Source organism: Notothenia rossii (assembly GCF_949606895.1).
Source record: "Notothenia rossii genome assembly, chromosome: 1".
Classification (NCBI taxonomy): Eukaryota; Metazoa; Chordata; class Actinopteri; order Perciformes; family Nototheniidae; genus Notothenia; species Notothenia rossii.
The window spans coordinates 40,518,100-40,530,247 of NC_136912.1; the positions used below are offsets into that span (position 1 = coordinate 40,518,100).

Here is a 12,148-nt window from a genome sequence, read left to right on the forward strand (position 1 = left end):
TGTTTCCACTCAGACTTTAATACAGCTACACCATTGTTTGGTTTCCATGGTAGCGCGTCTCTTTAGCAGTGCGCGCAACTCAAAGTCTGAGAGGGTGAGGAAGATGAAAACTGACCAAGAATCGACAACGCCACCCTCTGCTCACTCCTTTCCTGTAAAATACAGGTCCAGCCCACACATATGCTCCATGGTGCCAGGCATTGCCCTTACAACTACAATAAGCATGCAAATGTTAATCTACAGCTCCGGCGATCCACTAGCACCGGAGTCTACACCTGCAGAAGCAGCCATCCCCTACAGTAGCCTCACCTTGGATACGAGTCCAAACAACTCACAGACACACAGGCCAGGGCGCTGGAAGGTCGCCCTTTGAGCATCAGATCTGACGACGCTGATTGGCTGAAATTATGTTTCGGCCGCATAGTTTACAGATAGCAACAGTCAGCTTGTTGGCTGCAGCTGCTCTGGCTGAGTGCTCTTTTCTACCGCCCGGACGAGAGAGGGTAATGATACACGCTGCGGCCAGGCAGGAAACATGTGACTTATCAGTAACTTTAGACATTGTAAAACAATTTTAAACGAGATTTTATTGTAGATTATACATTTTACTGATACCGACTATATAATATTTACCTTGTTCTTTAAAAAAATTAAAATTAAAATTTGGGAAATATTTTTTAATTTATTTTTTATTTTTAATGACAATCAAACATGTGGGAAGAGGGGGGGGCGGCGCCCCTAGCGTCCCTATGGGCCGGCCGCCACTGCTAATAAGTAACAAGCTAAGCTATCAAGCACATAAACACCTGCGAACGGGATTAACATGTATAATATTATCATTTTAGACTTCTTGGAAGTTCTGTTAGTACATTCTAGCGCACAGCACGACATTTGAATTGTCTGGTATTTGTAACAATATTCCCTGAAAGGCACAATCACCACGAACAGGCTAAAGCTAAAGGGTCAAGTACAGTACTATGACTAACTAACGTTGTAGCCTCGATGGTTTTAGCCTAGCAGAGTGGACAAGTTGCTGTTAGCTGACAGTGAGGCATGTACATGTCCATCAAAGGGACCACGCCCTAATTTATGCAAAAACTTTAAGACCTAATATAAATAAAGGGTCGTGTTAGAAAACAATTCACTCACAGATTCATAATCATGAAGGTGGAATCTATATCGATAATAATATTTATTGCATCCATGGGTAGAAACAGGTTTTTTTCTGCTGTAAAGTTGGGCATTTTAACATGGGGGGTATATGGAAATTGCTCCTTTCTGCAGTCAGTCCCTAGCGGCCCATGTATGAACTGCAGTGTGTATCACTTCCGTATTGACGTCCCGACTGTTCCCCAGAGTTTGCCGCTTGGGCGAGCATTGTGTTGCCATGGCAACGGCATTTGAAGAAATCTCAAAACTGTCCCCTAGATGTCTTCACGGCTGGACTGTTAGCACACATGTGAAGTTTGAGCACTTTTTGAACATTTTCATAGGAGTTAATGTATAGCGACATTGTCTTTTTTGGCGAGGGATGCGTTTCCATGGAAACGGTATATGATGACACCCAATAATTGACGTAGAGCTGTTGAGGGCAGGACCATTAACCATTATCTGAAGTCTGCTGCTCTGCGCATGTCAGTTGGAGTTATAACATCATCGTGTTTCATGACACAGGTGTTTATATTTGAGCTAAAACGTGTCCAGAGATCAAAGGTTACCATGGTGATGTGCAGTAATCAGTGAGAGGAGAGCATTTTCAATGTTCGGAATAAGAGATAAAACCTCTTACATGTGAACGTTTTGTTGAAGAACCGTAACAGATATAGGTGAAATTTCAAAGCCTGAAGCATGTCAAGGAACTTGAGCATCTGAAGTGTACATTTTGTGTACTTTCGGTTTAATAATGTGGCCTTTTTAGCAGATTAACTAAAGGTGTGCGGCTGCTGTGGTGGGGATCGATGAGGCTGAACTTACAATGGGGTTTAATGGAGACATGTTGAACGTTTTTGTCACTTCATGCCCTCCAGAGGCATTTTGTTTAATTATTTTGCTTAATTTATTTTTATTTTTCAAGCTATGAGATGTTTTCCTACGTTTCTCATGAAAAATTATGTCTCAGGAATGTAGGGTTTGGGAATTATGGCAGGTTTAAAAGGGCAAAATTAAATCTGTCCTCCACTCTAGCTGTGACATCACGAACTCTAAAATCTGAAGAAGGCCTCTTTACCAAGTTCTGAACAATGTTTAATATCTCTAAAAGTACGACTCAGATTTAAGTGTTACACGAATAATTTCAGAAAGATGTGTGACATTTTAAAGTTAGAATGAGGTTTGAGTGAAAGTATGAAGGTGCAGTTAGCAGTTGAAGTCGCATGAAGATTTTTGAAGTCTGAAGAGTTTCTCCATTGACTTCCATGTTAAAAATGTGATGAATTATGGGATATATCTCTGGAATTATGAAAGTTATGAATGATAAAAGTAATAGCCATTGATTCCCGACCGAGCTGAACGTGTTGATGTTTGAACGGAGTTTCTGCGATGTTCAATGTGGGAGAAGAAGAGGCGCAAAATAACCTGGCGGAATAATAAAGAATTTTGTGCGTAGCATAACAGATAGTTGGAATGCTGTATCAGCATTCCAACTATTCCTAAATTAGCAGTCACAATAGACTTGTTCCGCTTACTGCTATAATTTGGCTTTGTGCGTCTTATTACTTTATTCTAGAGATTAAATGGTAACTTAAGCCACTATTTGGATAACTTATTAACAATTTGAGTCAATTCAAGCAAACTGACATTTAGATTAGTGCATTCTCACATATACAGGTATTAATATATATTTTAAAATAATTTAGGAATAAGTTTGAACATTTGAACAATTCATCTTCAAAATAAAATGTTAAAAGAGATCAAAATAACGTTTCAAGAGTTAGCAGTAATATTAACCTGATAGAAATACACAATGTACATTAATATTCTTTTTTTTAAATAACGATAATCTAAATGTTGGTAAGAGTGATGTATACAAATTATGATAACAATATTTTTTTTTTTTGTTTCACTCAAATACTTATTTTTGTAATAAGTTGATAATTGTTCTTATCATCATTGTAAATCAATGAATTAGCTGCAGCCCTAGTGCATTGTTGACCCAGCGGTTTTACCATCTCTGTCTTTTATTTATATTAATTGGAGCTTCAGCTAACAATTCGCTTTGTATTGATTTAGACAGCTAATCATTTTCTTGGCTAATCCCAAACCAAACGATACTCAATATACCATATGGGAAAACAAAGAAAAGGAAATTGACATTGTTGCTCGAAAAAGGCTCAAAATGATGACCATCTATTATTTAGACGGATTGCTGATAATTATTTTTATTAATTAGTCGATTGTTTCAGCTCTAATTACTCTAGTGACTGCTCATTACATCAGTGCACTCTCATTTTGCTCTAGCTTTAGCCTTAACTATCTAACTGAGACTTGTGCCCTTCCTTCAGGGCCACAAACGCGGCCCCTCGGATGTGAGCGTGGCCAGCTCGGAGGATGAGAAGATCCCCCTCTCTCCCTCCATCTTGGAATCCGTCCCTGAAAAGGTGGAGCCAGTTGTGCCCTTGCCTAGGCCCACTGAGCTCCCTGTGGACAACCATGTTGTGGACACAAGCTTTGTGGAGGAGACCGCGGCCCCTGCAGCTGAGGAGCCCATGGAGGAGACCCCAAAGACTCCAGCTGAAGATGAGGAAGAGAAAGCAGTGGAGGAAGATGTTGCCTCCCCTGGACCAGAGCCAGAACCAGAGGCACCTGCGAAGGAAATGCAGCAGCTGGAGATCGCCGCTGAGGACGAGAAGGAAGTGGACACAGCCGAGGTTCCTCAAAGTCCAGAGGTCACTGAGGCTCCTCAGGAGGAAACCATGGAGGATCCAATCACACCAGCAGAGGAGGAGGAGGACGACGAGGAGCGGTACAAAAACCTCAAAGTGACATTGACACTACCAGAGCAAGATAAAGTGGTCCCAAAAGAACAGAATGGAGAGAAGCCCTCAGAAAAGGAGAACGCAGAAGACGAGAAGACGGTTCCAGACAGAGCTAAGGACGACAAAGAGAGGGATTCAGACTCTGGGACTGGATCTGCCGCAGATAACAGCAGCGGGGACCTCAATCTGTCCATCTCCAGCTTCCTGTCCAAAACTAAAGAGCCTGGATCTGTCTCCGTACAGGTAACTCGCGCTGCATTACAAGCTTTCAGAGACTTAAACTTTGCTGTTTAGCATTAATATCTTATTATTACCAAGACACCACTGTATACATCGTAGTACAATGTACACATTTTTACTTAAACTTTTTATGTTTTATAAATATTTGTATATATTTTTTTCTTTATTATTTTTATTGGCACTATTAAACTCCATATCAGAATCAGAAACGGGTTTATTGCCAGGTAGGTTCACACATACGAAGAATTTGTTTGTTTGTTTAGAAATAGTTTTAATTGTACTAATATCTATATTACATTTTAGCTTTTTATTGCTCATTATTTAACTTCTTATGTTTAATTCAATAATTTTTCTTTTCTATATTTCCTTTTTATATATATACCTTTTTTATGTGTATATAAATATTTCATTTTGTCTTTTTATAGCGCATTACATTACTTCTTTAATTCACATAATTTCTTCCTATGTTTATATTAATAACCCCTTTTTTTCGGGAATGAATAAAGTATACTGATTCTAATTCATTCTTATATGTATATATAAACTTTTTCTGTCTTTGTTCCAAGGACAACAAGCGTCATAAGAAGACGCTGAAAAAGACTCGCAAATTCATTGTGGACGGAGAAAAAGTTAGCGTTACTACATACAAGATCATCACTGACAATGATACGAAGAACGAGGAGATGAGATTCCTCAGGTATTCATCAATTTTAATTAAATAACAATTCTGCCCAGAAACTAGTGTACAACCTGATTGTGTGTAGCTGATCTCTTCCTCACCACTGTGGCCTGCTAAATGCTGAAGAAAGACAGAGAGTTAACACCCTTTCTCTCTCTTCCTCCCCCTCTCCAGGCGCCAGGAGCTGAGGGAGCTGCGTCTCCTGCAGAAGGAGGAGCAGAGGGCCCAGCAGCAGCTCAGCAACAAGCTGCAGCAGCAGAAGGAACAGATCTTCCGCCGCTTCGAGCAGGAGACCACGGTGAGGCCCACAACTGGCATTCATATTGTTGTCAAACCCCTCATTGACATGACGCATTACCTCGCCCCTACACATTACATCACCACTACAAGTGTAATCCAAGACCCCAGAAAGTGCCTCGGGCATTGAAGCTAATTTCCGTAGTGGCCAAAAGTTGGTACTACAACTTCTGTGTCAATCCGTGACCTCATTGGGCCCAAAAAATATTTTCCCCAAAGACTTACATTGGGAAAGAGACGTGTGTAAAACAGTGAATATTTTCTTCGAGATGATTCAACTACCAAGCACAAACACTTTTATAGCCTTTATTTGAATCCTGAAAGTCTGAAGGTTGAAAATGTGGTGAAAGCGAAATTCAACTCATCTCATCATGCGGATAGAAGCGGGGCTTAGGGAAAACGCTTCCTCCATGGACCCTGATACCACTACATTTGCTCTGGAGACAGTCCTTTTTGGCTTCATGTGCCACTGAGCAGCTTTCATAGGATTGAACAGGACCCCGTCTTCAACGCTGTATCCAGTACTCATAGGCGGCGCGTGAGGCTCAGGTTTGGGAAGGCTATATAACTTTTTTTACCTGACGCTGCCCGCCTCCGGCGTGTATAGAAAAGAGATCAGCTCAGTGAAAGCACCGCCTGCTGACCAATCAGAGCTCAGTGTGCGGAGTTTAAATCTATCAAGTCATATTACAGGATAAAGGAAATACAGTTTAAATTGCCGTATGCAGAGAAGACGCCGACGTGTCGCACTTATCATTCATATCACATCGTCAATCAGATCATCGATCATATCATATCACAATGTATCATATATTTCCTTATCTGAGTCAGCTTCTTGAGGCGTATCTGGCCGTGCAACACTTACATTGTCACATACTGTATGCATGAGTATTATTTTAATCAACACATTAGGTTGACGAAACACTCAACTCAAATGTGATTAAAGTCAGATCCACTCGTGTCTTAGATGGGGCAGTGATATCATAAAACTGTTGTACGCTTTCAAACACTCTGTAGTTTATTTATTTTTTAACAAGTTGTTCTATATTCACCTTGCAGGTGCAACTATGCTGCTTGTATCCTGGATTATATGTTTAAGTCATGGATGTTTAAAGTTCATATTTGTCTAATATTAGTTTACTTTTCATTAATGAAGTATGACGCTGCGCTGTCGGTACACTTTTCCCTGTTTGATTGGTCAAATGTTGCTAACCTCGCCCCTTTCACGTGAACGCGCTCAGCTGGAGAGAGAAACCCTGGCTTTATTTACCGAGTTGATAACCAGCGTCGTAGGACCGGTTAACGAGATCTCGTTTGTTAGGGTTAGTTAAGATAACTCAAAGATATCCAGGGTGTGTTGAACTGGCTTCGTAGTGCACAGGGCACAGATGGCTGCATAGCAGCGCTAATGTGAAAGACACAAACATTATATTTTTATTTTACCAGGATGCAGTGACAAAAATATTTGGGAAGGCTTAGCCTTCCCTAGCCTACAGTACCCGCCCCCGTCCATGGTGTAACTCCAGTCCTTAATTAACATTAACTTTAACTGAAGTCTTAAAGACCTGAGGAGTGACCTCATAGGGTCTAAAACAAGTCCCCACAAAGACAGACGTACAAGAGCACACTCGTAACCTTACAACTTAATCGGAATCATGTTTACTGCCAAGCAGGGTTTCACGCACAAGCAATTTTCCTTGGTGTCCAATCGCGTATCCATAATCACACTAAGAGGAAATTAGTTATAAAAACAAGCAAATAAATAACAATTTCAATACTATAAAAAAAAAAATAGGAGAAAAAAATAAATATATATATATTCAAAAAAGCAAGTATGAAAAATTACTCTGAAAAATTCAATGTGTACAGTTAACCAGAATTAGCTGTGTAGTTAAAAAAAAAAGGATCTTGTGAAAATATTATTCTGTTACTCTGTTATGTATTGCTTACTAAGCCCATTGGTATTTTTTCCTTCAGGAGGAAGTACTTTTCTTTGGCATAGATTTAGTTTCATGTATTTACCAAAAGCAGGAAGTATCGTGTGTTTGTACTGTGGGGACAATTTTACAATTTGTTTCGTCAGCGGCTCTTCCTGGCTCCTTGTCTCTTTTTGGAAACTCATGTGCAAGGACGCATGTAGCTTAGTTTGACTCTGCATTCCCTTTAGGAACAACTGCCAGCTTCAGGACTGGCCTCAATTTACCCTGGCAATGAATGTAGCTGTGATTTAATTTTTTCATTCATAGCCTAAAAAGTTTGAAGGATCAGTTCAAAAACGTGCCTAATGAACAAAAATAAAGCAATGTATGTAAAAAATTTGCAATATTTGATTGATTGGTAACGTACTCACTTATTTGCTCTCTAGTTGCTTGCCTACTTACGTACTTACATCCTTTCATATTTACTTACTTAGTTTCTAAATTCCTTACTTTTACTTGCATACTTCCTAACTTATATACACACTTACTCATTTGCTTACTTACTTTTTAGTTGGTAAAAAAAGTGTCAGTGACATTTATTTTCTTTTAAGATGGCTCAGCGCTTTTCCCTTCATACCGACGTCCACACAAGTGTTCTGGAAGTTGCATTATGTGCAACAGGACACTGTCATTTTAAGATTTGGAGACGAGGAAACAGAAGAGAAATATGTGCATAGAAATAGCCCACTGTGGTGGTTAAATGGAAGGTTGCCATGATCCTCTACAGAAATACTCATCCAGATGTACGAAAAAGAGAATCTATCAATCAAAGTTTATTTATATAGCCCAATATGACATATGTTACAATTGTCTCAGGGGACTTTGTACAGAATATGAATAGGACACCCTTTTTCCTTAGACCATCACATTGGACAATGAAAAACTTCCAAAGAAATCCCCCAGTTGATGGGGAGAGCCACAGAGGAGGGATCCCTCTCCCAGGACGGACAGACGGCAATAGACGTTGTGTGTAAATTAAAAAGATAATACATTTACAACATAGGTAGTCCAAATGCTTTGAAAATGCATGTGTCTATAAATAAGTAGAAGTTAAAGATGGGTCCAGGTGGAAGTCAACAATCCTCTGGGTGCCATCAAAGAAGCAGTAAGGTGAGCGTCAGGCAGGACCACAGCGACAGGGACAGCCACGACTCAAGATCCAGACACACAGAGAAAACAATACAATACTTCCTCCAACTGCACAGATCTACGGGTGGTGGTCCTACTGAGTTTTGAGCCATTATGAGTTAGCCCGAATGCAGACGGTTTGTGAATGACTAATTTTGCCGTGTGAAGGATGACTTTATTATTTCCTCATGCAGGGTTTAATATGCTTTTAGCTGTTTGATGCCTTCTATAGAATTCTGCAGTACCTAAAACCCAGCAATGAATCAGCATTTTTCACTTTCCGATTAATCCATAATCCAATGGAAAATCCCATGGCTTGTCAAGGGAACCAGGCCAATGCTAACTTCCACGTTAGCTTTACTAAATAAAGAGGCAAGTACACGTTATTAAATCAAATAGTTACACATCAAAGGTTAAAAAGAATAAAAATAAATACGAATGAGCAGCAGCATTACAAGAGAAACAGATATGGCTTCCCTGTGTGGAAGACACCGTCCAGACCCGGTTTTCAACCGTTAAATGATAATAAGTACAACATGATTCAAAGAAAGGCTTTTGTAAAGGCCTATTTTCTTTGTTGAGTGTTTGTAGAAAGAACTTCATTTATTTGATTGACCACGAGCTGCATAACATCAAGCAATCATCAGAGGCCAGAGAAGTCCTCACAACTATGACTAGAACTCATACATTTAAAGCTAAAGAGTTAGAAATGTACCTTTTTGTACATTTTGTGTAATATTTGGTTTATCTTTAATATTTGTTTTATGCATGCTTCTTAGTTAACATTAAGCTGTCTTTGGCTATTTTCTAATGTAAAAAATGCACATTTCCCCTCTGTGGGACGAGTAAATGTATTCTGATTCTGAAGTGGCTTGAGGAAACAAAGGAAGGAGGCCTTGGCATTATATAAAAGTGTAAATTGCGCACTTTTTGAAAGCGTACATAACAAAGGGTATTGCCTCTCCGATTTGACACACTAATAGAACAGAATCATCTTCTTTTACAACGATTCCTCTCACTGACATGACTGTGTGTGTCCTGCAGAGTAAGAAGCGCCAGTACGACCAGGAGGTGGAGAACCTGGAGCGGCAGCAGAAGCAGACCATTGAGCGGCTGGAGCAGGAGCACACCAACCGGCTCCGGGACGAGGCCAAACGCATCAAAGCCGAGCAGGACAAAGAACTGTCCAAGTACCAGAACATGCTGAAGAACCGCAAGAAAGAGGTCAGTGTTTGAACCACGTCTTCTTTTAATTCCCCTTCACCTCTCTTATGAGGGTGGCATAGCTTGTACAGTTCTTTTTATAGTTGTTTTAATACTTTGACACACCCAAGCCTCTCTGATCTTTCCTATAAATGTTTACATAACCAGCTGCTAAATCAGTCAGTGCTGCCACCTCTCCTTCATTTTGTGACACAGTGCTAATCTGTCCACAGCTCATTTTATTTTCTTCTCATGGCTGACACAAACAGGAATTTGGACTTTCTCAAACGCATGTGACAAACGCTATCATGAAACGTATTAAAGAGAATATTATCCAAACCCTGCCTGAGGAGGTAATGAGGGATCAGATTGCTGTGGATTTTGAACTTTGGCACACACTTTCAGCTCATTCCCTCTGTTGAACAGACTTCTGACTGTGTGAGGGTATCATCCAACAGTTTTTCACTTAGTGTTTTGATGCAGTTTCAGGGCTTTTTCCGCCTTTTTTAACCTTCCACCTACCTGAATTTGCAGTGTGTTTGCGGTGTGTGTGTAGTGTGTGTGCAGTGTTTAGTGCGATATCTAGCTCGATATCTAGCAGGGTTTTGTACTGGGATCGTCAGACACTAGCCCTTGTTCTGATTTAGTCCTTTTGTGTGTGCGCGCGTCACTGGAAACCTCCTCAGATATGGCGCTTTTGTTGTGTCTCTTGAAGCATGACTCATCACTCTTTAGACTAGAAAACACTATAGTTTGTTACCCTAGGCTAGATACGTTTATTTCAGACACAAAGGCAATTCAAAGTGCTTTACATTGGCATTAACACGCAACTCACAAACAAATTAGATAAATGGTAAAAAAAACTTAGTTAATAATAGACATTGTGAATCCAGATGATGCTGCAAGAAGTGTAGAAGTGTAATAATAAAACATGGAGCCATCATCACCTGCTCAGGAAGTTTGTTCCAGATCTGCAGAGCTTAAAACAATTCAAATCTACCTCTGTGTGTTTGGTTTTGACCCGTGGAACATTGAGTAAACCTGTTCCAGATGATCTGAGAGTTCTGGTCGATTTGTAATACTTGTGGGGGTGGTGGTAGCGGGGTGGGGGGGGGGGGTGGGTGTGTGTGTGGGGGGGGGGGGGGGTTGAGGTGACGTGCAACAACATTAACATTAACCTTTCTGTTGGTCGCTTGTTAGCAGACCCTTCAGAAGATGGCAGACGAACAGGTACAGACAGGGCCCATAGTGATAGCCCTATAGTTTAAATCCACTACCCACAAATAACCATATGGACATGGGTTACTATTTTTTTTTTTTTAAATGGTAAATGTATTTAGGAACCTATCAATGTGATTTTAAGTTGGGGTGGACCTCAAATTCTCTAGGGGGGTCCGGGGGCATGCTCCCCCGGTAAGATTTTATTTTAAATGTTGGAGTTAAATTCATCAATCAGGTGCATTTTGAGGGGAAAATAAAGAGACTAGATGTACTCTGGGGACACCTATATGAAACAGAACTGTATACATTTCAATACTCATAAAATCAGGGCCATAACCAATAACATATCCAATATGAAAAAAACACCCTCAAAATGGAAATATGTGTTTAGATAAATGGTGACCAAACCATTGGAGACCCACCTGAGGTTATCCCGAGCTTGAATGACACACTGTATGACAGTGGCCATGTCGGCAGGCCACATCATGTAGACAGCCAGTCGCCCTGTGTGAGGCAGGCCACATCATGTAGACAGCCAGTCACCCTGTGTGAGGCAGTCCACTTAACAGGCCAGGCCATCGGGAAACCCCCTGGTCCTCCCAATGGCCAGTCCGGGACTGGGTACAGGAGGCGTAGAGCAAGGGATCATTGTCCACAAGTTAATCGATCGCAGATGGCGTCATGGTCGCGGACGGAAAAAATAAAAATAGGTCGCAAAATATACTTGGGCGGCCCTTAATATACCTGGGCGGCCCGCCCAAGTATAGTCTGTGTGGGAAACCCTGGAGCAGCATGTTAGACATCTATACCCTTTAGCAATTTACAATTTAATAGTAGCATTTTGAAGTCAATTCTTTGAGAAATTGGAAATGATCTCAGCTCTCTATATGAGTTGCATGCTAACAGCGTAAAAGCGTAAAGTGCAGCTAGACCCTCTCAAAGCTTCATTTTGGTCACACATTTCTCCCCCTGCTGGAATAACGATGACATTTACATTTTAAATCATAATTTAAATGCTTTGTATCTTGAATGTGATGCCTGTCCATCCACTGTGTTAAAAGCAAGCGGCAAACTCTGTGGAAGAGCCGGGACGCCAATACGGAAGTGGCACACACTGCAGTTCATATATTGGCCGATAGGGGCTGACTGCAGAAAGGAACAATTTCCATAGACCCCCATGTTAAAATGCCCAACTTTACAGCAGAAAAAACATGTTTCTACCCATGGATGCAATACATATTATTATGAATATAGTTAGATTCCACCTTCATGATTATGGATCTGTGAGTGAATTGTTTTCTAACACTACCCTTTTATTTATATGAGGTCTTTACGTTTTTGCATAAATTAGGGCGTGGTCACATTGAGTGACGGCTCTGTGAAGTGACTGCTGCTGTTAGCTTCTTGTCTCTCTGCTAGCTGCTCCG

At 40.6% G+C, this 12,148-nt stretch overlaps 1 protein-coding gene across 2 annotated transcripts in view; it reads left to right on the top strand.

Annotated features, from left to right (window-relative positions):
• LOC307016405 (STE20-like serine/threonine-protein kinase) overlaps window positions 1-12,148 on the top strand; it is a 49,954-nt gene that overhangs the window by 25,944 nt on the left and 11,862 nt on the right. For both annotated transcript variants that reach the window (XM_079645518.1, XM_079645519.1), the window contains exons 9-12: window positions 3,501-4,217; window positions 4,781-4,911; window positions 5,068-5,191; window positions 9,342-9,521. In XM_079645518.1, coding sequence (XP_079501644.1) covers window positions 3,501-4,217; window positions 4,781-4,911; window positions 5,068-5,191; window positions 9,342-9,521 — 1,152 coding nt within the window. The remainder of the gene's footprint in view (window positions 1-3,500; window positions 4,218-4,780; window positions 4,912-5,067; window positions 5,192-9,341; window positions 9,522-12,148) is intronic.